Source organism: Staurois parvus, unplaced genomic scaffold (assembly GCF_062004578.1).
Source record: "Staurois parvus isolate SC_StPar_1 unplaced genomic scaffold, SC_StPar_1.0 ptg000015l, whole genome shotgun sequence".
Taxonomy (NCBI): Eukaryota; Metazoa; Chordata; class Amphibia; order Anura; family Ranidae; genus Staurois; species Staurois parvus.
The window spans coordinates 1,346,074-1,371,337 of record NW_028317811.1 but is presented as its reverse complement, the minus strand read 5'-3'; the positions used below and the strand labels follow the sequence as shown (position 1 = coordinate 1,371,337).

General features: G+C 38.0%; 1 protein-coding gene across 22 annotated transcripts in view; it reads right to left on the bottom strand.

Annotated features, from left to right (window-relative positions):
- Positions 1–7,060: 7,060 nt before the first annotated feature.
- EPB41L3 (erythrocyte membrane protein band 4.1 like 3) overlaps positions 7,061–25,264 on the bottom strand; it is a 240,023-nt gene continuing 221,819 nt past the window's right edge. For 20 of the 22 annotated variants that reach the window (XM_089677963.1, XM_089678074.1, XM_089677934.1 and 17 more), the window contains 3 exons: positions 17,767–17,847; positions 17,234–17,350; positions 7,061–8,228 (listed from right to left, as the gene is read on the bottom strand). In XM_089677963.1, coding sequence (XP_089534089.1) covers positions 17,240–17,350; positions 17,767–17,847 — 192 coding nt within the window. In that variant the 3' untranslated portion in view covers positions 7,061–8,228; positions 17,234–17,239. The remainder of the gene's footprint in view (positions 8,229–17,233; positions 17,351–17,766; positions 17,848–25,264) is intronic. The other 2 variants (XM_089677977.1, XM_089677971.1) reach the window with 1 other exon arrangement.

Here is a 25,264-nt window from a genome sequence, read left to right as displayed (position 1 = left end):
AATTGAAGAAAATGAATATTAGACTGTTAAAAAAAAAAATAGCAGTGTTTGTATTCTTCTTTACAAACTCAAACATTCACTATATAAACTGAATGTTTGAAGATTTTGCTTTCTTTTGAATCACTTAATGAATATTTAGTTGTATAAGCACTATTTCTGAGAACTGCTGTACATCTGTGTTGCATGGAGTCAACCAACTTCTGGCACCTGTGAACAGGTATTCCAGCCCAGGATGATTGGACTACATTCCATAGTTCTCTATTTCTTGGTTTTGCCTCAGAAACTGCATTTTTGATGTCACCCCACAAGTTTTCTATTGGATTAAGATCCGGGGATTGGGCTGGCCACTCCATAACGTCAATCTTGTTGGTCTGGAACCAAGATGTTGCACGTTTACTGGTGTGTTTGGGGTCGTTGTCTTGTTGGAACACCCATTTCAAGGGCATTTCCTCTTCAAGTATTCTGATGTATTCAAACTGATCCATGATCCCTGGTATGCGATAAATAGGCCCAACACCGTAGTATGAGAAACATCTCCATATCATGATGCTTGTGCAACCATGCTTCACCGTCTTCACAGTGTACTGTGGCTTGAATTCAGTGTTTGGGGGTCGTCTGACAAACTGTCTCTGGCCACTAGACCCAAAAAGAACAATCTTACTTTCATCAGTCCACAAAATGTTTTGGCTATTCTATCCATTCGAATGGTAGTTTTTCGCTTTCTTCCATGTTTTTCAGGTTTTGGTTGCCATTTTAAAGCATTTGCAAAGCATCTCCAATCAACTTTTTAATCAAGGTGCTGTTCTTCTGAACAATGTCTGGAATGACCCATTTTCCTCAGAATTTCAGAGAGAAATGCACTGTAACCAGCATGTACAACATTTGCTGCCTTCCTTCCTTAAATAAGGGCAATAATTGCTACCTGTTTTTCAAAGAATGAATGACCTCACTAATAGAACTCCACACTACTATTATTTTGAACATGCCCCTTTCAATTAGTGATTCAATTACACAGAATCAGCAGCATGCATGTCATGACTGTTGGGTCTGTTGGATTTCTATTACTCTACTACACCTGCTAGTAAATGATTTGCCATGTAGAAATATCATTCCTACCAAAAACAGTGATTGATCAGGTTAGTGATGTCTGACTGCTATTATTCTGAACACAACTGTACATAACAAAATATACATAATTCCTGCTAAATTCCTTCTAAATATAGAAACTAAAACGGTATTGCGTTAATAAATAAAAAGTATTTGTAAATTTTAAAATGCGCCTGTTTGTGAAATGATGAAAACGGAATGTGCGCAAAACGTTAATTAAAAACAATTTAGTATCAAAATCTGGAGGTTGCCATTTTTCACTTACAGCTTTCAGAATTTGAAAGGACTCCCCCTAACCCATACATTTTCTGAAAGTACATGGTCTGTAGAATAAAAAAAAGTGCTACTGATCTTTTTAGGGCCTGCAGCAGTTGTGCAAATGTTCATTCATCAAATCGCTATTTTCACTAAACATAAACTAAAATCATTATTAGTGCACACAAACACAACCTAACGTTTTAAAATTCCTGCTAAACTGCTACTAAGGCCTTGTTAACATGGCCTATGGAGGACCATGTTTACCTGCATGTTGATGCCCAAGTGTTCTGTGTTTTGAACACAACTGTGTGTGTGTGTGTGTGTGTATATATATATATATATATATATATATATATAAAAAATGTATATGTATTTATTTTACTTTAAGTATATGCACATACATCTATGTGTCAGTTTTGTATGATTTGATTACCAATATATTTATAGCTGCACTTTATAGTTTTTTTTTTGTACAGCTTATATAAGTGAGACTCACTTTTTTAGTGCTAGCTGGCTGCTTAGAGTTAGCGTGGTGGTTGTGCAAACATTTGTTGTGGTCATTTGTTTGTCCTCCAAAGACCGGCCTGTAGACAGGAAAATTAAAGTTACAGTAAGCCTCTACTGAAATCACTTTACCCATTTGTGTGCCTTGTTTTGCAATGTAATTCAGCAGGAACTGGCCAAGATTCAATCCATGTATGGGCAGTCCCGATTGTACCCAAGTCAGTCTATCAATCGACTCAGGTACAACCAGCATGTCAGATTTTTAGCATGTGATTACTGCCAGCGGCTATAGCTGCTAGAAATAATCATGGTGTTCTCCTGGCAGAGATGTTTCCCAGCTGGCAGAGAAGAATAGCTCCACGGGAGAGATTCCCCCATCAACACTGACTGCGATGATGTGGGAATCAAGGGTTGCAGGAAAGAAAGTCACATAATCTATGGCCTGCCTATGTTTGAACATCTTATGTTTAGGTTAATTTCTGTGATTCATCAGGGTTAATTTTCAAATTCTTAAGAAGGGTCATATCAGGAAAATGTTATCTTTTCACCAGCCAATTCGTACTCCAATCACATCTGGCTTTTATTCTTTTTCCATCCTTCAGCAGAAGTGCTACACCAGCATTCAATGCATCTTTAGACACAAGAGCCATGATGACAAACCCAGATACTTTTCATCTCACAGAGATGGGACCTGACAAAATATTACATTCTATCACTAAAATGTTTTTCCACCCAGATGCAAACCAGGCAGGGGAGACTAACATTCCCTAACTTCCATTTTAATTATTTTCCTGCCTAACTGCTCTTGATACACGACTGGCTTAGACCTATTGGGCATAATGCCTGCATGGTTACAGAGGTAGTCCTAATAACCCATTCTGAGTCCCAGAGGATGTCCTAACAAATTGTTTTGAGCCCCTACATAACTCGGTATACTGACAAACTACAGGGAACCTGCAGTGCACAACACTAATTAATAAAACCCTTAAGCTACTATAACACATTACCCCCCTATATACTCCAATTGGGCCAGCTCCAATTAACAACCCAATATGGAGAAATCCACTCCTACTTGAAATCCTAACAGTAACTAGGATATTGGCCCTCTAAAGGTCTTAAATGTATATATCAACTATTTCAAGAAGGCAAATTAAGACTTCCATACCATGCTGTTGCAATTCAATTTACTAACAAAGCAGGGTTTTTTTTTTCTATTATCAGCTCCAACATGCTGTTAGGAGTCCGTTTAAATCTGCCAAGGTTAAACTCCAACTGACCTCTTCGTAAAATTGTCTCTGGATGAGATCAAACTGGTTTCAACTTACAAGAATTACAACTTCTCAATGCCAAAATGTTCCGGCAACCCTAAACTCATTCCAGGTGGCATGATGTGATACTGCAGTTGACAGCTGAGGAGTGAGAGGATGTTGGGGACACCTATATGATCTCTGTCATGTCTTCTAAGTATAAACTCATTCAACTCAAACTCTTATCAGCAAACGTATTATACACCGTTAGGGTTATATAAATGAAATTTTAGAGTCCCCACTTTGTTTCTGCCAATGCAGTCTGAAAGCAGATTTCCATCATGCCATATGGTTTTGTCCAAAAATACAGGCACTCAGTTTGCAAACGTTCGTTGGTTTTATTAAATCAGCTGTGTCTCCCAATTGTACAATGCTCCTAAGCATGTTTAGTGGGGTTGGTAGAGGACCTTCCCATTAACATGTATACAAAGTTTTGAGAATACTTTTTTTGTTGTAAAAAAAATATTCTAATTACCTGGAAAAGATCCCTTGCTCCAACTCTATTAACGTGGAACAGTTAATCAAATCTGTTCTCCATGTATGCCATATGAACATATCAGTCATGTGAAAGATTTCAACTATGTGAAATATGTACTGTTAATGTTATGTAGGGACATGATATTGTATTAGTTTATTATACTGATTGTATTTTTACATGCTAAAACAATAAACATCATCCTTCAGGTGATTTTAGTATGTTTCTATCAATGAGCCAGGAAAATCAAGTTCATATATGTTGTGCCTCACCTTTCTCTGCTTCAGACTGCACAATATCACCAAATGCATATAAGGCTTAGGATTGTTCATGTGCAAGCAAAACTGTTGTGTTTTTTGTTTTTTTTTTATCACTGAACGTGATTAGCTATTCGTTGCAAAGTGAAGCTTCACCTGGCAATTTTCTATACTTGGGATAGACGCAGCAGACAAGACAGTAATTCAAATTTCTACTCATAACAGAATCTGATCTACAACTCTTTTTTCTCCCTTATGGGTCATGTACACCATGACAATGTCTGGCTGAATCAGGATGGGATAACTTTCTGATAGGATAGTCCATAGCTGCAAGGACAACAAACTCACCCAAAGTTCCATATTATGATCAGGAGATATGACTCCAATAATCAGGTCCCCTGCACTGACAGCGCAGCCAGGACTCCTCCACAGCCCTACAGGCTTGCATATGTTATGAGGAACTTCCAGAAGAAAGAATTTCACCAATTCTAGATCGAGACTCCTGAGCAACCACCAAGCCAGGGACAACTTGGTCCTCAAGGCCAAAAGAAATTGGTTTGTACATGGGCTTGACTGACTTGGCTCAAGAAGAAAATATTGTGCTGCAGAGGTTTGGCGTAAAATTGGGCAAATAAAATTTCCTCCAGCAAACTGACACAACTGAAGTGCACAGTGTATCAGTGGTTTGCACTTCTGCCTGGCAGCACTGGGGTCCTAGGTTTGAATCCTGCGCAGGAGACTTCACCCAGTAGATGTCAGCACTCAGTTCCACAGCATTGACCACTTCCACAGTGGGAAACATAGAATTTTTAAGGACGCCCAGTGACCCATGTTCTTGAGGTAGCGCCTTCTGCTCAGCCTGACTAGCTAATTTGAGGGAGAAAAAATTATTGAAGAATAAAAAAGAGAAAAGGTTATCAAGAGCAGGTTAGTCTTCCACATAACAGAGATGAAGAGAAGGTGCTAGTCTTCCTAGGTCACTAGCAAAATACTGAGGCATTGTGGTAGTCAGAGAGGTTTATCCTGGACTGACCTGCCAAAGGTAAAAGCCTTCCTGTTTCCCCCATTGGATGAGAGACATTTTTTGGACTCGCCATAAAATTATTACCTTGGTGTCCATTAAGGGATGCAATTCACACTTCTGAATTTATGATCATGCTCTTGCTACTTGCTTGTCTACAAAAACATGCTGGTAGTAGGAGGGGTGTTCCTGGATTGGCCTATGTTTTTTGTTTGCCAGTGTTCAATCCTCCTATAGGCAGCAGTAAAACCTGGAGGTGAAAGATTTCTTGTAATCCTCAAAGGAAAGAACACACTTTTCTCTGTGGTATGGCGAGGAGTTCAGCTGGAGTCAAATACAGTTTTTTTATGACCATGAATTTGATACATGCACATATACTGACTATACTCCTGTGGCTGTAAACAGCAAATTTATCTTTATTCTTTTGGCACTGAAAGTCACAGACTGATAACACCACTTATTTCTCAAAAATGTTGCATGCAACTTCTATTATTAGATGAATGTGAATTGTAGCAGCTGTCAAAGACATAACTTGTTCCAAGTTCACTTATTTTCTTTGAGAAAAGCCCATAGATATCTATAATCTGAAATAATGCTGCCTAAAAAAAAAAAAGTAGCAAATCTGACCCATTAATTGATTAGGGATTAAAAGAAAACAAATGGATTGTGTTCTGTTTGTCTACATAGCTTGTTCCACAACATTCTCGTAGATGATGCCAGCAACCAGTTCATATTTCATTATTAAATCTTCTGTTGATCCTCACCTACGCTATGACTTTTATGGAGTTTTGCACCTCGCCCAGACTGCTCTTGCTCGTCTGCACCTTCCTAGTTTAGTCTATACTGTATTTAGGACTGTGTACGCTTGTGTCCTCCATCTTGGTTCATGTCCATCTTTATTGGGTGCTGTGAACCCAAACATTATCAGTAGTCATCCCTATGCCACTATATATTTTTTTAATTTCCTGTACAAAATGTTTACTTTTTACAACAAATAAGATGCAGAGAATAGCAGACCTGGTGTAAGACTAGGGGGAATTTTACAATTGAGAAATAAAATTCTGTGTTCATTCTGTTTGGATCAATCTGACCATAAATTGCTTACCTAAAAAGGAGCAGGAAAAAAGACAAATACATCAGTGATTTCAGAACACCATACATTGGCTACAGATGAAATGATGCTATGGGGTTCCTCTGGGTATGTTATGAATGGAATCTAATTGTAATACCACTCATGAACATTGATTTTTATTTATTTTTTTTAACAAGGTCATGTTCAACCTCATAAAGGGAGCCATCACTTGCCAAGCACAAGGGGATACTTATCTAGCCATGGGATCATGTTTTGTCCTCAAACACACGTTGGGACATTACTGAACTGAACCAAAACACAGAAGAACATACCAGGCTATACAGTCCTAAAATAATGTTAGTCATGAAGCCTTCTATTCAACACCTAAAAGAATCAATGTACTGCTTCATGCAGATGGCATACCTGAAAGATGTGATTGAAAAAATTGTTTCAGATCACTTGAAAATATTCTTGTTTATTGTGGGTACTTTATATAACTCATTTACAAATCAAAACCTTTAAACTCTTAAAAGGTTTATTCTTGAATCAGTGTATATCCATGGCACCATAAAATTTAACATTCAACACAGGGTGCACAGACTTTTAAACAAAGCTCTAGTGGCTTTTTTATCTTTTAATTCAAAGCATGTCTCTCCAGTTGAAATTCTGTACATAGCAGTACAGAGCAGGGCAGCTTTGTGCACCCCGAGTTTTAGCTCTCACATTATGTATGTAGATTTTTTTTGTGAAGTAGTAATAGTGATCTGGTAAACATGTGCAAAGTAGCCTAGAGATGCTCCTGCTGGCTACAAATTGTAATTATGAAATATTCATATGCAATATTCCAGCACAAAAAAATTAACATTATATTGACTTTTTAGTCCTGAAAATAATAAATTCAACATGCATATATGAATATAAATAAAAACATTGTACATTCAAGTAAAAAAGAAAAAAAAAATATGATGCACATACATTTGTCAAAAAAGAAAAAAGAAAAAAAGTAAAAAAAAAAAGTGAGGGCTCAGAAGCAAAGTCAACAAACATCAACACAAGATAAAAATTTCTGAATTTTTAATTTGATTAGCTGCAAAACGCAATTGATTTCCAAGAGATTTGTAATTACATCTGTGGTTTATTTTGAATGGAAACCATGGCTGGTGCAAATTAGAAAAGCACAATACTTTTTCCCAACATAGTCAATGCAGTTTTTTTAGTCATTTTTATTTCACTATGCAGAAACAAACATTCGCCATGTGTGATGCAGCAGACAGTGTAATGGAATTATTTGCAGGAATTGGAACGCTATATATATAAATATATATATATATGTATAAGGTGGGGTTTCTGTACAGGTTAAGGCTTGGCTCTCAGCTAGGTATTAGATGAAGAGTTGATTCTAAAATAAAATGTTTGCCACTGACGAGTACATAAACAAAACAATAAAAAAAAGTTATGCCAAAAAATCCTGTTCTTATGTAAACTAATGACATACATGTGTTCTTTAAAGGAACTACACATGATGTACACATCTAGGTTTAACAACGCTGGCAACATAAAAAAAAATATCTTGATTTCAAGTTAAAATACTAAAATAATCACTACCCGATTTGTAATTAAATTGGATATACAAAGCACACTTTTTCAGCATTTAAATAGTTTCACAAGATTTAAGGATTTGTATAGGGTTCATAGTAATAAAACCAAACATATGACGTATTCAAGTTGTGTACCGAATAAAGTGTGTTATTGGCACGTATAATGTGTTTTCTAACATAATACTCTGTACCTACACAGCTTCTAGGATTTTATAATTCTCTCATTTTTTTTTTTTTTTTTACTTTTTGTAAACAAAGGCTTACCAACTAACAAATTATACTTTGTTCAGAAGAAGGCATGGACTGCTTATGCATTACATTTAAGTTCACGTATTATAGTATTGTGGTGTGTGAACGTGCAGATATAGCCGGAAACTTAGACATGTAAAATAAAAAAACTGCTGCCTTTTTATACTTGCTTCATGCAATACTGGTTTAATTATGCTCAGCTGCATTGCTTTTAATGGGAAGATATGTCTGCCGATGTCTTTATAAATGGTCAAGCTAAATCCTTCAGGACTGTAATTTTCCCCAGACAGAAGTCAGCCAGATTCTGTCTGTCGCTCCACAGAGGTGCTTGTATTCCTAACGGTGTACATGTCTGAGCTTGCTTTCAAGCTACATTATTCCTGCAGGCAAAAGAAAAGAACAGTTATAACAGCACAGTTGGAAATCAACATTTTCACTCTAGATAAATCACAGTCAGAAAATAAATCTAGCATCTCAGATAATCTTTAGCAGAAATTTGACAAGCTGGAAGCACTGAAACTATTTGAATAATGACACAGCTTCGAAATAGAACAGTTGCAAACAGAAATGCACTCTGAAAAAAAATTCAAATGCATTTTCCTTTATAATATACTAAGCAGCAGTATAAAATGCCCACAGCACAGTAAATAAAAGCCAAACCACAGCCACGTGAGTTTGTTTTACATCCACAGCACAATGCAGTGATTGGTTTAAATAGCATGTTACAAAATATGTGATAAATGCAGACAGAGGGTTAACACTGAGAAGATATGGTCAGTCCAAACACAACTTCACGTTTAAATTCTGGAAAGTAATTATTACACCAGCATAAAATGTTAAAATATATATATATATATATATATATATATATATATATATATATATATATATATATATATATATATATATATATATACAGCTTTGGAAAGAAAACAAACTTTAAGGCCTAGAACACTTGGTGAGAATATCAGATGAAAAAGAAAAACTATTTGTTAGTATACAGCTTTCGAGAGAACAGTTCATGTGAAAATATCCATAGGAACAAGCAAGAAAATATTTATCCTAAGATACAATGGGTAAAATAATTATTTGATCCCCTGCAGATTTTGTACGTTTGCCCACTTACAAAGAAATGAAGGGTCTATCATTTTTATCATAGATGTATTTTAAATATTAGGGACAATATCTATCAAAAATCTAGAAAGAACACATAATACAAATGTTATAAATTGAGTTGCAGTTCAGTGAGCAAAATACTGTAAGTACTTGATCCCCAAGCAAAACATGACTTCATACTTGGTGGAGAAACCCTTGTTGGCAAGCAGGTAAGATGTTTCTTGTAGTTGGTTACCAGATTTGCACACATCTCAGGAGGGATTTTGGACCACTCTTCTTTACAGATCTTCTCTAAATCCTTAAGGTTGTTTGGCTGTCGCTTGGCAACTCGAAGTTTCAGCTCCCTCCATAAATTGTCTATAGGATTAAGGTCTTGAGATTGTCGAAGCCACTCCATGACCTTAATGTGCTTCTTCTTGAGCCACTCCTTTGTTGCCTTGGTGGTATGTTTTGAGTCATTGTCATGCTGGAAGGACCCATCCACAACCTATCTTCAGTGTTCTGGCTGAGGGAAGAAGGTTCTCATGAAAGATTTTACAATACATTGCCTCGTCCATTGGCCCCTCAGTGCGGCAAAGTCGGCCTGAACCTATAGCAGAGAAACAGACCCAAAGAATAATGTTTCCACATCTGTGCTTGACTGTAGGGATGGTGTTCTTAGGGTCATAGTTCACATTTTTCTTCCTTCAAGCATAGCGAGTCAGTTATTGCCAACTAGCTCAATTTTGGTCTCATCTGACCACAGCACTTTCTCCTAATCCTTCTGAATAATTTAGATGCTCACTGGCAAACTTCAGATGAGTCTATACATGTGCCTTCTTGAAGGGGACCTTGTGGGTGCTGCAGGATATTAATCCATGGCGGTGTATTATGTTACCAATGGTTTGTTTGGTGACTGTGGTCCCAACTGCCTTGAGATCACTCACAAGCCCCTCCCGTGTAGTTCTGGGCTGATTCCTTGCTTTTCTCATGATAATCCTTACCCCATGAGGTGAAATCTTGCATGGAGCTCCAGACCGAGGGCAACTGATGGTTATTTTGTATTTCTTCCATTTGCGAATAATCACTCCAACAGTTGTCTCCTTCTCACCAAGCTTCTTGCCGATGGTCTTGTAGCCCATTCCAGCCTTGTGCATGTTTACAATCTTGTCCCTAATGTCCTTTGACAACTCTTTTGTCTTGCCCATGGTATACCGCCCACAGTAAGATTAGGGGGTGATTTGGTGCTTCACAGTTGTCGTTTGTTCCTGGTGATTTACATCTTACCGCTCTTGCTTTTCTTGGTTGGCACATTCCGCTTGGACCTGGATTCATGCGGTTTCATCCTGGATGTCATCTATCTCATAATTGCTCTGACATATGTTTTCGTAAGTATTGTCCTTGGCTATGAGACAAATTCTATTGATCAACTATTTATTTTTTGCATATTCAGTATTTATTGCTTACATGTTAGAAACTTTCCCTGTCTTTTTGCCCCCCTGAAGATCAAAAATGTGGAATGATCGAAATGCGTTGAGGTAATTCCTGTAAGAATATTGTCAGGGTGATGTTTCTTTATATTCATGTTTTTATATTAAATATGTGTATGTAATAAAGCTGATATTTCTTTTACAACAAGTTTTCTTGAATATGCATGTAATACCTTATTGCTGCAAAAAAGTTCCACTGGGTGATCTTTTTGTACATGAAGAAGTAATGTAGCCTTCAGTGTACAGTAGCACTGTCTATCAGTGGATAGAATTGTTTTAGATAAGACTTTACATTAGTGACTAACAAATTAAAGTCAAACTCCAGCTAGCACTTGTTAGATATCTTTTCTTTAGGGACAAAGGTTTTAAATAAATTAATAAAAGCTGTCTAAACCCTCTAATTGCCACTTTTGCTGGACAGCTTGCCCTGTTAAAGGAAGCTGAAAAACAACAGACCAGACCACCAGATAAATACACTAATAAGAACGATGCAGGAGGACTCTGATAAAAACTATTATACATATGCTAGTGACAGACTTCATCATACTTATGTCATTTTTTATTTTGGCCCTGGTTACTGGTAAGCTGCAATATATAAAATTTTGTTCCTGGTTTGAGATATATTTTAACGGTTTAGTTTATTTTACTGCTAATCCTCCTCATAATTATACTGTATGTGTCTGTAGTAAGTTCTGAATTGTCCTTCACACCTATTCAGATACTTTTCAGTTGCCAAGGAAAACTAGTTTGAGAATTACATTGGAAACCTTTGCTGAGCTAGTACTAGTATTCCAGCAGGGAATCATATCTGAATTAAGAAATATGCAAAAATATAGATAATATCAACAAAGCCACAGTCTAGTAGTACAAATGATAGATTTAAATGCCAAAAGCATTCTTTCACAAATGTACAATGTGTTTGTATATTATCATATGCCATGTATATTTGAAACTTATATTTTAAATACTTTTTGTCCGCCCTATAGCAGATTTACTGCTACAGGGCAGACGTTCTGTGCAAAATCGCGTATAAAAGTGATTTTGCATTTCTGCCACTGTGGGGTGCACACCTGCTGCCACAGCATGGCTTCTACTGTGACTGGACACACCAGAAGATGATCAACAGGTGCAGGCCAATGGATGAGCGCTGGCACCTGTTGATTGCTGAGGAGAATGAAAGAACACAGATCTGCAGATCTGTAAACAAGGTAGAACTGTGTCAGCTGCAATCTGCTAGATTTTATTCAGGGAATAAAATCTAGCAGATTGCCTGGTAAGAACAGCACACTGTACACACAAAAACACTGGCTAGGCACACAATTAACCCTTTGATTATCTTCCCAACCAGTGTCAATAGTACAGTGTCCGTGTATATTTTTAGCACTGATCAATGTTTTAGTGTCACTGGTTCCCACAAAGTGTCAGTTAGTGTCAGACTGTTTGCCACAATATCGCAGTCCTGTTACAAGTTGCTGGTCACTGTCATTACTAGCATTTAAAAAATAAATAAATAAATTCCAGTATATATACCGCCATTTGTAGATGCTATAACTTTTGCAGAAACCAAACAATATATGCTTACTGGGATTTTTTTTTGCCAAAAATATATAGCAGAAAACATTTTGGCCTAAATTTATGAAGAAAAAAATTAGGGTTTTTTTTGTTTGCTTTTTTAAATGTCTGTGTTTTTTCCTTTATAGAGCAAAAAATAATCAAAACCCCAGAGGTGATCAAATACCACTAAAAGAAAGCTCTATTTGTGGGGAAAAAAATTGACAAATTTAATTTATGTACAGTGTTGCATGACCGCGCAATTGTCAGTTAAAGTAACGCAGTGCCATATCGCAAAAAATAGCCTGGTCATGAAAGGGGGTAAATCTTCTGGAGGTCAAGTGGTTAAGGAAAATGGAATGGGCAGAAAGTGTTCTTGGCCAGCCTTGACTATCAGGTCTCGGATATGGCCACCATGTTCAAAATGTATTCACAGATGTATTGCCTTTGGGGACCTAACAACAACAGGTTTTAAGAAGGCTTTGAAGGAGGAGACATTTGTATACATTTTTAAGTGGAGCATACAAATACATCCTAGTTATGTATGCACAACTTTTTATATACAGCAAACTATGTTTTAAATGGTTACTTTGGCTAATTTACAAATATCTTAAAGTACCCCTTTCATGTGGTAGTGTAAAGCAGCAGCTGGAATGTATTTCAGACTCAATGGGGTGCCTGCACAAACCTTAGTCCGACATTGTTACTGCCCTAGTAGCCCCTATAAAAACTTAGGATGCTGCAGTTTGTCAAATGGCCAAAAAAATACCAAAGGCTGCCTTTCCTTATCCAACAATTCCCTACTAAAATTGAGACAGCACATCACTTTACCAATCATCAGAGAGCTGCAGAAAATGAGCTGTTCCTTACAAATTTGAAGATCTAACTATCAAAGCTCTTTAGGTTTGGGAACTCAGGCCCGGAAATGTGGAACAAAATTATGTACAGACCTACATGATATTTCAGCAGCTACTTTATACAACTATACTAAAGGGAATGGTTGCTTTGAAATGTATTTCCACTTTTGCAGCCAAACTGGGCTAACACCTTCTTTATATCTGTCCCATTTACATAGCATAACGTGAAAAAAAAAAATCCCTGGTTACCCTTTTAAGTACGTTTTACTTGCTTAAAAATCTTTACATTTTGTCTCTGCTTTGTGATATTTATAAGGTGGCTGTGGAGTAATGTTTAACATAATTAACCCTGTCTGTACTGTGCCTGCAGTTCTTCATTCATTGCTGAAGCTTGCTTGTTAGCTATTGCTAGACGACATAAACCTGCTGTTGTCAGGTGCAAATAGAGGTCAATGTATATGCATAGTCAAATCTAAATATGGCTTTAAAATTAATTATGTTTGTAAGGATGCCCATTTTATCATGTTATCATTTATGAATATTTCAACAATATAATTCATGTAAAATATGATTAAGATAGAAGGAAAGCCAATACAATGACTTGCTCTTTAAATGTTGCCCCTGCCCCCCTTCCCTTCCCATCCACTGGTCTGCAAAAAGTTTATATTAAGTCTCAAGGTCATTGTAAACATGTTTATTTTCTCCAAAATGGTCATGCGAGCGTTAAACTCCAGCAAACATGTCTATCTGTGGAAGCAAATTCTTTCAGGGTCAACAATAGTTATGGATGCCAGTCAGACCACTTGACTCCTCCAAGGATTCAGCAACATTGTCAGCCCTCAACAAGCAGACACACTCACTGGAGCTTGTTGGTCACATGGACTCTTGGCAAAAGTAAAATAAATAGATATGAGTATTTACATTGAAATTTATTAGAAACTATACACATGATAAATAACAGCAATGGGTAGGCAACATTTAAAAGGTGGGTGATTGCCTTTCCTACTTTAAAAAAGAAGTATGGCCAAAGCTCAAAGCTTTGGTCATATTTCTCTTGTTTGTCACAAGAGTGAACTTTTTCTGTGGCCCATAATCAGCCGACAAGGGATTAATGTCTGCTGTCAGCTGATGTCACAGAGCCACTCCAGCCTCTTAATGTATCCTGACAATAATGTCATTATTCACCCATAAGCCCAATTGGCAGCTGGCTCAGCCTCTCAGCATGTTGCTGAGAACCTAAGCCAGCCATTCCTGCTGCCTCCACAGCCTGGTTTCTCAGTGAGTGCTAGAGGGGCAAAGCAGAGAGCCATTGACTGGCAGTCACTGCTTTCTGCTTAGCGAAGACCAAGACCCGAGTGACCAGTGGTCTTGTGATCACTTTGTTCCCAGGCTTAGAGCCACAGCCAATAGTGTAACTATATAGATGAATATGTAGGTTTGCTTTATTATTCCTGTGCTTCTCCTTTTAAGTAAAAATATGTTTTGATTTATTCACAGAGATTAATTTTTACATTTCGGTTGTAAACAATCACCAATAAGTTACATTACAGAGATAATACACCAATTTGTCTACAAAAGGAGAGTGAACCTCTCTTGCACAGCTTGAAGTTTACCCTAGTAAATCAGGCCTTTTGTGTACAAGTAGTCAGCTGTAATTTACCCTTTCAGTGACCATGAAAACACAAAGTGACAGACACACTGCATGAAGATGAAAACCACACCATATGAAACACCACTGGTTAAAAGGGCAGTTTTTTTTTTCTTCTTTTCTAAATTTCTTTTTCAAAATTTTGCTAGACTTGAATACTTGTTGTGATTATGGGGCAGGCAAGAGATGTGTAAGCCACTATTTAAAAAAAAAAAAGTGAAATTGTGAGTATTTACTTAGGTTTAGGGCTCGTTCACACCATGGTGCAGATACATCAGTTTTTCCGCACGCGTTCTGCAAGGGCACAACAAAATCAATTGTTCTCTACCTACCCTGTTCACACCACAACACTAGTGCTAATTTTTTTTGCGCAGGAATCTGCAATGTATATAAAACTCATTGAAGTGAGCATGAAAACTGATGTAAACTGATGTCTTTGCAAGTGAAATCTGTGCATCAGTTTCCAAAGAGGCCTTAAAGGTTTTATTTGGGTTAGACTCAAATTTGACATGTATTTTTGGCCAATCTAGTCAGTAACAGAAATATACCTCTTTAAAATCCAATTGTAAACCTTCCCATAGACACAGGAGAGCAGTTAGCTTTGCAGAGAATAGTCCCCATGGCAACTGGTGTTACCATGATCCTCTATGTGAGTAGAGATAGGCAAAAGAGTGGTGAAGTGAGATTCTACTGGCACCATTTCTTTCGAGCAGAATTGGAACAGCTGGATCAAGGCTACTTTAACACTGATCCAACGCAAAACACAGCAAAAAGTACAGGCGTTTTTATCACGCTTTCTGAGCATTTTAAAGAACACGTGACTTAAAAACTGCTTCAAAACGCTTCCCGGAGGCATTTTCGAGGCGCACAGGCGGTTTCCATTGCTTTCAATGGGAAGACGCAGTTCTGGGGCATTTTTAACTCACCAAACATACCCCAAAAATGTTACAAGCAGGATTAGTTTTATACTGCACCGCCAGCGCAACACCTCCGTGTGAAAACATACATAGCTATACATTCACATAAATAGGGAAGCGCTTTTCTTGAAATTTTCAGGCGCTTTTTTTTTGTAACTCAAAAACGCTTCAAAAACTCCTTAGTGTGAAAATAGCCTAAGTGTCCATAGACTGTTTAAATCCTTTGTACCTCCTGTGTACATTTGCTGATAAAAAAAAATTACTAATGGTCTAATTCAGGGCTTAAAATTTCGAGTCTAGAACTACTAGCCAGGCACAAACCTTACTCTCCTCCAGTTGCCCCACCCAACCTTGCCCAGGTCCAACAAACATGGAATAATAGTTACTGTAAACATGTTGTATTTTTTATCTCCAGCAGAGACCTTAGAGAAGTGTGTCATTAAGAAAAAAGTGCCTCTTTTGATGGCCAAAAAACATTGCATAAAATATAGAACAATAGTAAACATTTTGCATGTTTTATCTCTAGCATCTTATTAAAAGAGAGCTTAGAGATGTAGTGCATTAAAAAACAAAAAAAGTGCTTATTTAGATGCCAAAAAACATGGCATAACAATAGTAAGCATTTTACCAAAGATGTGCTAATAGAGCAGCCATGGTTTGTGTTGTACAGCAGGACCAAGACTCGTGTAATACCCTTTTTCTGATGCAAAATACCACTTCAATGGCTGTGTGTGGATTGCATTCTATTCAATTAAGAAAAAAAACACCTCTCCTCTTGTCCCCCGAGGCGGGGGAGAGATGACCTCTCCTCGAGTCCCCCATGGATGTGGAGAGGGTGTCTCCTCTCAGCGGAGGAGAGCGGACCTCTCCTGCACCTGTCCCCTCAGCGGCGCTGCCAGTGTAATGGCGGTGCCGAAGAAGCTGGAAACCGGAAGTTGGAAAGCGGAACTCGGCTTCACAATGAGGCTTGGAGCGCAGGTGCAGCCGCTCCATCATCTGTGCTCGCCACAGCAGAATTTCTCCTCGCATTTGGTGAGCGGTTTCTTCAAGCCCTGGTCTAATTACATTATAGCTGAATTTTTGATCCACAGTTATTCTGCTGGATAAATCTGAAATGTTGGCTCTGGTTCTGTGAAAAACAGGACATAATGCAGTGCAGGAGAACCCCTTCATGCTACTAAATACAATACGCAGAAACACTGCTTAACTTTCAAAAAGATTACCTTGGAACCAAATTTAACTGCTCTACATGTTCTGCATGAGATATTCTAAAATGGTTATAATCAATTGTGGTCTAGATATACTGATTGGTTTTAGGTTCAGTGAAAGTTCATATCACAGTTACAATAAATGTTAATAGCTTGCAACTGGCCATTCTCAAAGGAGACAATTCCCTACATATCCATAACTCCTGGCAAGACTCAAATTAGATATTCACCACTAGGAGGGAAAAACATAAGAGGAAGTAAATTTGGGGTGACAGATAAACACTTAAATCCTGTAGGAATTACCAACTTCATGCTGAAACTCACATGAAGGGATTACAGAACTATGTAGTTAATGTTGAAATTCCTTTTAATTTAGCCTTCACAATTCCTCAAGATATTTATCCTTAACTGCCATTTTAATAGGGTGTATTAGCTTTTAAAAAAGCAGAATAGTGGAAATGCATGCATAAAATCTCTAATTATAGGTTTACTTATAAGTGCACTTGGTTCATGCAAGTAAAAGAGAACATTTGGGTTTGTCAACAGTAAGCAAAGGGGAAGATGCTTCTTGCACATGCCAGTCTGCAGCTTTTCCGGGAAAGCCATGGATGCTTCTTACCTGTGGTCAATCCTCCCCATCTTCAGGTGTGATTTCTGTCTCTTTATGTACCACTACTTTGGTCACTGACATGTCAGGGTGCTGCTCTTTGGCCTCTTTTATTGCCTGAGCCAGCGCCTAACGCAAGAAGAACCAAAAAGGGAAGGGCGGAAACAAAAAGGGGGGTGGAACATGCATGATCAGTGGCAAGGTGGATATTAATGAGAAAATTTACACAGTATACAAATGCAGATAGACAATTAAACATGGATTATTTAAAAAAAATTACATGTTGAAGCAACTCAAAAGTTGATACTTAGCCCTTTGCCGCCTTTGAAATGTCAGCAGACGGTATGGAAATGTAACTATTTTCTTCATTTATGATTTGCCATGGGAATTAATATTGGTCTTTAAACTCACAACAAAAGTCAATTTATCCCAATAATTAAAAAGCAAAATGGTCAAGTATGACTTCTGGTTGTTGCCTCTTTTGAAATAGTTGAACAGCACTACTGGAAGAATCCAGCACCCTGATAAATCTATACATATATTACCTGATCATGGTCGATGTCAGCATCTCCAGTAATTACTATACGCTTTTCAATTCTGGTCTCTGAAATGCCTCCTTTCACAGTCTATGCAGAAATGAAAATAACCATGAAATAAAAGGTATCAAACATCTGTTTATGCAAGAAATATCCCTAGGCCCTTATCAATCCCAACCATTCATTTCTGCTAGTCGGGATGTTTCATGCTCAGGAACACTCTGTACAGGCATAGATAAGACGTAATGTGCAACACGCCTAAAGCAAGGTAATTGAAACTGGTCTGTATGTAAACTGAGTGCTTGTGCAGTTTTTCCTGCACATTTTAAATTACCTTTTTATGGCACAGCCATCCTAAATAACAAATCACTAAATCACCAGCACAATATAAAGCCATTTAAATCAACAAAATAAGTAAAATTATGTGGATCATTTATTTTAACTGTAACCATACCAATTGTTCTATCAATATTTCTTATAGTATTTGTATTAATCCCTTAAACGGACATGTTTAAGGATTGCTAACTGACAGATTTTTACTTGTATATAAAAAAAATGTGTGTGTATATATATATATATATATATATATATATATATATATATATATATATATAAAAAATTTTCCCCCCAGTAACATGGATCACAGATCCATGGCAAATAATAAGAATTACACTTTCATGTTCTAACCTGTGTAAGAATAACTGCAGCTGTGTAAAATGAGATAATAACCCAAAGAACCCAACCAGTGTTCATTTGAATCAATTGTTTCTAAAATATAAATAAAGAAAAATTTAAATATAAAAAAGGAGCTTTTCTGGAAATCGTATTTATATAGAAATGGTCAAATATATGAATTATTTGGGTCAGTAACGGTAGTGTGAAGCTGGAATCTCTAATACATTTTGAAGGGGGTGATTAACACTTTCAATATTTTCTTCATTCAAAACATGCATTGTAGTTTCTGTGCATGTTCAGGAACAGCAATCTTCACACTGTCAGTACGATTCGATATGTGGTGCAGTCTGTCATACAAAACACTTGTATGCAATACAGGTGTATGTGTAGACAAGAAAATTCTGTGAGCTTTTTTATGGCCTGATTTCTGCATTAAACTCTAGGGAAATGTAATCTTGACTTCAGTCACAATAAAAGCCACACACATGAAAGCATTCTGGAATTCTAAAGAGTGTCTTAGACACTCTTTTTATGAATTCATCTGACAAATGTCAGTGTGGATGACAGATTTATGTACCTGTTGTAACCAAATACATGAATCTTCGGCATGCACCACATATGGAGGCACATTGAGGCCAGAGTGTCCATACAGATACTCTATCCTAAGTGTAGCTGAGCTCCCTTTTTCCACTAGAGCTGTCACAGCAGCAGGAGTTTTAAAGTTGGGTGAGTGGAGCCTGGTGGAGATTCACAGCAAATATTTCCCCATCAGGTCTGCTTCCGTTGTGACTGACAACAGGCAGTTGGCGGATCCTTAGCTATTAGGCAACCTGCCACGGACTACAAAATCTGCTCACTGCCTGCTGTCAATCACAAGGAGAAAGAGGACCTGATGGGGAACTAGTGTTTCATTTTCCCCCTGATGCGCCACCCACTAAGCATCACTGGATGTCAGGAGGCTATTGGTTGAGAAGCTCGCAGTGACTAACAACCAATGACAGATAGTGGTTGCAGTCTTGCAGCTCGACTACACAGCATACAGACACTCTGCCTGTTGCTGTAAACCAACTTGCAATTGGTCCTAATTACCTCCAATTTCATATTTACAAACTGGGGGCAATTATTTTTTAATTTGGTGCATTAATAGCACCACTTTGTAAAAGTGGTGCTATTAAGAACTACCAGAATCTGCTGCACATATCTGTAAAGCTATCAAAATGGGCAGAAAACCATTTTAATGGGCCATCGTACCATAAAGGTGTGAGGGATTTACTGAATTACCAAAATGGTTTGTTTTATACCAAAAGCACACACACCTTTGGACTCCATAATAACCTTATTTACCACAATGCCCACCTAAAGCTATTTTTTTCTTTTATAAAATGTCCCCAGACATCTTTTAAAATAAAAAACCTCAGGCTTCTTTTCCACCAGAAAGTAATAAACTTGGTCATGTGGAATATCAGTTATTCAGGGAGTGCCTTGTATTTTTATCAGCACTTCAGCTCTTTAAGTTTGTGTTGCTCCTGTGGGTGGCTCTAGTTATTTGTTCCTCATTTCCTGTCTGCCACAATTGTAATCCTGCCAGGAGTCCCTAATTTCATCAGGTTCCACATTAGATGCCTCAGAGACCCATGGACACTATCCTTGAAGGACTTGCACAAAAGATATTTAGGTAATGCCCCATCTCTTACCTTCCTCCTTGGAGGCCTCTGTGGTTGAGGAGCCTGCAGGGCCTTTGCCTTCTGTACAATGTATTTTTACACTCATGTTTCTACTACAGCCCTTGCACAGGATTGGGCATTGGTCTCTGCGTTAAACAAGTCTGTGCAGGAAACTCTTAAAATAGAGGATGCTCCAAGCAACTATTCACAGATTTCTTTTCAGTTTGGTACCCACAAACCCTAGACACTCCAACAATCTAGTAAGGTTTTTCCTTGCCTATTTTTCTTATTTTAAATTAATTTATAAAAAAATTACAATTCCCAGTCAGGACCTTCGTCCATCTGAAAGGCATCACCATTCATTACTCTTTCAAAGGAGAGTTTCTTAAAAATTGACCTCCTTCTCTGTTGTGGACCTGCCTCTATTCAGAACGAACAAGACTACAGTAATCCCAATGGAGAAATTTCCTTCCTTTCAGTATTCTACAGACAGGAAGGCAAAATATATTGCATTTCACTGTCATTTAATCTGCCTTCTTAGCCCATTTTAGCCACAACCTTGGTATCCCAGATGTTTACTAATGTTTTGGCACAATCCAACAGTCAGGATCTTCTAAGAGCTTTGCTGTGTTCTTCAGTAAATTAAAAATTGTCCTTACTGTAACGTCTTTGCTTCTGCATTCTTTGGAGGACACAGTAGTCAACCCTCTGGTTGTTAGAGTCTGTTTAGTTATTCACTGAGCTTTCACAGACATAACAGATGGGGGGTTGGGCCACCAGCAGGAGCCCATCCATAGGCTGTACTTTTGAGCCTAGCATCCCACTCCTGCAGGCAGTGTTATAATTCAATAATTACGATCTACACAGATTTCCTGTGTTCTTCAATGAATGTAGACAACAATGTCAAGAAAAATGGGATTTTTTGAACTTGGTGTTTTTTTTTCAAACTAGAATACTATTTGTGTCTTTTGTTCACAGACGATTGTCCATAAATGTTATGGGAATTTGAAATGGTCTTTTACATACTTTCTATGGTGTTCTTCTATAAATACTTTTTTTAAATGTATAGTGGACACCTGAACAAAGATTGCCAAGTTCAAGAAATTTCTGTAGGTCCTTTAATGTTACTTAGGGCCCATTTGTACCACTGCACTGTGGCAACGTGTGCTGGTGTACAGGTGAAACTCGAAAATTAGAATATCGTGCAAAAGTTCATTTATTTCAGTAATGCAACTTAAAAGGTGAAACTAATATATGAGATAGACTCATTACATGCAAAGCAAGATAGTTCAAGCCGTGATTTGTCATAACTGTGATGATTATGGCTTATAGGTCATGAGAACCCCAAATCCACAATCTCAGAAAATTAGAATATTACATGCAATCAATAAAACTAGGATTGTACATAGAACAATATCGGACCTCTAAAAAGTATAAGCATGCATATGTACTCACTACTTGGTTTGGGCCCCTTTTGCAGCAATTACTGCCTCAATGTGGCGTGGCGTGGAAGCTATCAGCCTGTGGCACTGCTGAGGTGTTATGGAAGACCAGGATGCTTCAATAGCAGCCTTCAGCTCTTCTGCATTGTTTGGTCTCATGTCTCTCATCTTTCTCTTGGCAATGCCCCATAGATTCTCTATGGGGTTCAGGTCAGGCGAGTTTGCTGACCAATCAAGCACAGTAATCCCACGGTCATTGAACCAGGTTTTGGTGCTTTTGGCAGTGTGGGCAGGTGTCAAGTCCTGCTGGAAAATGAAGTCAGCATCTCCATAAAGCTCGTCTGCGGAAGGAAGCATGAAGTGCTCCAAAATCTCCTGGTAGACGGCTGCGTTGACCCTGGACTTAATGAAGCACAGTGGACCAACACCAGCAGATGACATTCCCCAAATCAACACAGACTGTGGAAACTTCACACTGGACTTCAAGCATCTTGCAGTGTGTGCCTCTCCATTCTTCCTCCATACTCTGGGTCCTTGGTTTCCAAATGAGAGGCAAAAGTTGCTCTCATCAGAAAAGAGGACTTTGGACCACTGATCAACAGACCAGGTCTGTTTTTCTTTAGCCCAGGTAAGATGCTTCTGATGTTTGTTGTTCAGGAGCGGCTTGACAGGAGGAATACGACATTTGAAGCCCATGTCCAGGATCCGTCTCTCCAGGCTGCGGTCATCCCTGCTGCTTGTGCAACTTTTTCTAACACACTTTTCCCTTCCACATAACTTTCTATTAATGTGCTTTGATACAGCATTTTGGGAACATCCAACTTCTTTTGCAATTACCTTTTGAGGCTCTCTCCTTATGGAGGGTGTCAATGATGGTTTTCTGCACAACTGTCAGGTCAGCAGTCTTTCCCATGATTGTGATTCCTACTGAACTAGACTGAGAGACCATTTAAAGGCTCAGGAACCGTTTGCAGGTGTTATGGCTTAATTATCTGATTAGAGTGGGACACTTTGAGCCTAGAATATTGCACCTTTTCACAATATTCTAATTTTCTGAGATTGTGGATTTGGAGTTTTCATGAGCTGTAAGCCATAATCATCACAATTATGACAAATCACGGCTTGAACTATCTTGCTTTGCATGTAATGAGTCTATCTCATATATTAGTCTCGTCTTTTAAGTTGCATTACTGAAATAAATTAACTTTTGCACGATATTCTAATTTTTCGAGTTTCACCTGTAGTTCGGTGCCATTCATTGTTAATGGCAACACCTGCAATGCACATCAATGTATTGCATTACCATGCACTGTACCAGCAAGTCAACTTTTGGTGCTTGTGGTGCATAATGCACATTAATGAGAAGCATAATGTGTGTGTGTTAAACACAGCAGACCACTCTGGCTTGAATGGACCATTAGTTGTTTTTTCTTTTTCACTTCTACCAGCAGCATATGCCATAATCTTGTTACTGTATATGTTCTTTGCAAGAAGCCCACTCCTAGGGAGAAGTGCATACATTGTAAGCAAATTCTGCTCACACCTCTAATCTTATCTCATTGAATAGAATATAAATAAAAATTGAACTAAATTGAAATATTTTAGGATATTATGACAAACATGCACATATCGTTTTCCCTTCAAGGCCTTTGATTTTTTACCACTTGTTCTGAAAGGATTCAACAATGTAAAATGTTTTCAGCTTTGGTTAAAGTGGTTGTAAAAGTAAAAGCTTTTTGTTTTTTTTACCCCCATCACATTCTCTTAATAGTAGCTCCCCTGCAAAGCCCCCTAAATGCTTACTTGAGCCCTATCTTGATCCAGTGCTGTGCACACCTGCAGCAGCTCTTCTCCCCTCTCCCACAGGCTTGGCTGAAAGCAACAGGAGCCATTGGCTTCTGCTGATATGTCAAAACCTGTGAGCATTGAGCGTTTAGGGGGGGAGTGGGGGGGGTTGTTCAAGTCCAGCTGTGCATCTGAATAGGCACAATCAAACTGGCTTGGAATCAAGTCCACACAAGCACCCCTGTAGAAAAAAAGTCTTCTTATGGTGGGCACTCGGGAGTCAGGGGCGCCGACAGGGGATCCCAGAAAATGATTATGGCATCTGTTAGACCACATTTTAGAAGCAATTAATTCAGAAATCAAGATAATTACCAAGGGCCTAGCTACTTTTTTTGTCACTGTATCTTGCCCTCAGATAAATTAAGGTCAGTTTTGTTTTTCAGCAAAAAGGTGATTACTGAAGGACATCTTGCTAAATATAGACCATCGTGGATATAAATCCTAGATCTTTTGCTAACATTTTTAATGCCCGCATTTATTAGGCTTACATACTAAAATTCCAAAACAGTTTTAATGAGATAAGCCCACATAGTTAATTGGGTGAAAAGCTTTGAAGAACCCTTATTTTATACACTGAAAGTGCCTCCTATACTTAAACATAATCTCTGAATACTCAATAGGATAAAAAAAATTGAAAACCATCAAAGTAGTTTTATTTCTTAAACTATCAAAATGGTATTCTTGCCAGTATGAATGATCACAAAATTGCTCTTGCCTAATTTGATCCAGCCTTAGATAACATTCACCAGACTGTAATCAAAACAGTTGTCTGTGCTAAACAATTCGGTATTATATGTAAACAGATAATGATTACATGGCAGGAAAACCATTAATCTGGACAAATCTGCCATTTCTTGATGTGCATGCTGTAGGATTCTGAATATGCAGGGATATAGGGGCCAAAGAATGCAATGGTTTTTAAAGTTCTTTACATCAGGGGTCTCCAAACTGTGGCCCGTAGGCCACATGTGGCCCTTTGTTGCCTCTATCTGGCTATTTGGGAACTATTCCTCCCACTGATACAAGGCACTATTCCTTCCACTGACCCCAAAGAGAGCACTATTCCTTCTACTGACACCAACAATGGGGTACTTTTCCTCCTGCCAACACCAGAGATGGAGAACTAATTCTCCCACTGACACCAATAATGGGGCACTATTACTCCTACTGACACCAATGATGTATTTTTTTTTTTACTCCCACTAACCACAGTCCAGCCCCCCTAGAGTTTGAAGGGCAGTAAATTGGCCCTTTGTTTCAAAAGTTTTGAGATCCCGCATAATTGAGGCAGCTTTTCCACAACATTTTTCATAAAGAGCTGCCCTATGCTTATAGAAAATACGGTAATAAGAATATTACTAAATAACAAAATAGGTGTATAAATGTATAACTTTTTCATTACAATCACTGTGTTTGATCAGAAAAAGGTACAAACTCTGAGCTGACACAGTAAAAGTAAATGTATACAAATGTTTTGTATGTGCCTATTCAGTTTTTTTTTCTTTTGCCAAAATGAATGTGCTGCTACAGTAAAGAAATGTAGCTGGTAATGCATATAGGCTTGGCTGCAGACCCAGGGATGAGAAATACCACTGAAGGTGCAACTGAGATAACTTACAGGATTCTAAGATCACTGTATACTGAAAGATATGTGCAGCAGAATGGCCCCACTCAACCAGACATCCCTGTAAGTATCTGCAACCCCTGCACCCTTAGAAAATCTGCCACTGAATGTCAATCAGCTGAATTAAAGTAGAGCTATAGGCAAAACGTTTTTTTTCATTCTGGATAGATGGCAGGGGTTATAACCCTCTGTTTCTCTGTGTCCAATTGGGGAGATATCCCTTCATTCAAACAAGAAACTAGAGGAAATCCCTTGCC